Source organism: Merops nubicus, unplaced genomic scaffold (assembly GCF_000691845.1).
Source record: "Merops nubicus isolate BGI_N331 unplaced genomic scaffold, ASM69184v1 scaffold27732, whole genome shotgun sequence".
NCBI classification, from domain to species: domain Eukaryota; kingdom Metazoa; phylum Chordata; class Aves; order Coraciiformes; family Meropidae; genus Merops; species Merops nubicus.
Genome location: NW_008593303.1, coordinates 3,252 through 4,005, shown reverse-complemented (window position 1 = coordinate 4,005; position 754 = coordinate 3,252). Strand labels below are relative to the sequence as shown.

Genomic DNA, 754 nt, shown 5'->3' with positions numbered 1-754 from the left:
TTCCAACCCAAACACTCCTGTGGTTATTTTTGTGTCACCCTCACTCAGAGCCGTGCTGCCTGGGGGGGCTGCTCCAGACCTCTGGAGGTTTCTGGGCTCTGTTCACTCCTTCCCTCTCCTCCTGCCTCACTTTAGGACTTCTTCAAGAAATTCCTCTACGAGCCCCTGCCCGTGGAGTCCCACCTGGACCACTGCATGCACGACCACTTCAACGCTGAGATTGTCACCAAGACCATTGAGAACAAGCAGGATGCAGTGGATTACCTCACCTGGACCTTCCTCTACCGCAGGATGACCCAGAACCCCAACTACTACAACCTCCAGGGTGAGCAGAGGGGCTCTGGGCCAGCCAGGGGGGCCGGGACCTCGGGGGGACGTCGGGGACCTTCTGCCTTTCACAAGAGCAGCTTTTTCCCCCTCCCCTCCTTGTGCTCTTGGGGTTGCTGCCCCCCAGCACGATGTTGCTGTTGCCCCCACAGGGGTGTCCCACAGGCATCTCTCAGATCATCTCTCTGAGCTGGTGGAGCAGACCCTGAGCGACCTGGAGCAGTCCAAGTGCATCAGCATTGAGGACGAGATGGACGTGGCTCCTCTGAACCTGGGCATGATTGCTGCCTACTACTACATCAACTACACCACCATCGGTGAGGACCCCCACGCTGGGGACCCCCACAGCAGTGCTCCCACTCTCTGTGTCCCTCCCTGTGCCCTGGGTGATGGAGAGAAGGTCCCACGTGTGTGGTTGGGGGTGGGA

The 754-nt window shown here is 59.3% G+C and overlaps 1 protein-coding gene across 1 annotated transcript in view; it reads left to right on the top strand.

Annotated features, from left to right (window-relative positions):
* Nucleotides 1-135: 135 nt before the first annotated feature.
* Nucleotides 136-754, top strand: part of LOC103768277 (U5 small nuclear ribonucleoprotein 200 kDa helicase-like) — a gene marked incomplete at both ends in the record, with an annotated part of 3,865 nt that continues 3,246 nt past the window's right edge. Inside the window, 2 exons of the mRNA XM_008935419.1 lie at nucleotides 136-325; nucleotides 480-644. Coding sequence (XP_008933667.1) covers nucleotides 136-325; nucleotides 480-644 — 355 coding nt within the window. The remainder of the gene's footprint in view (nucleotides 326-479; nucleotides 645-754) is intronic.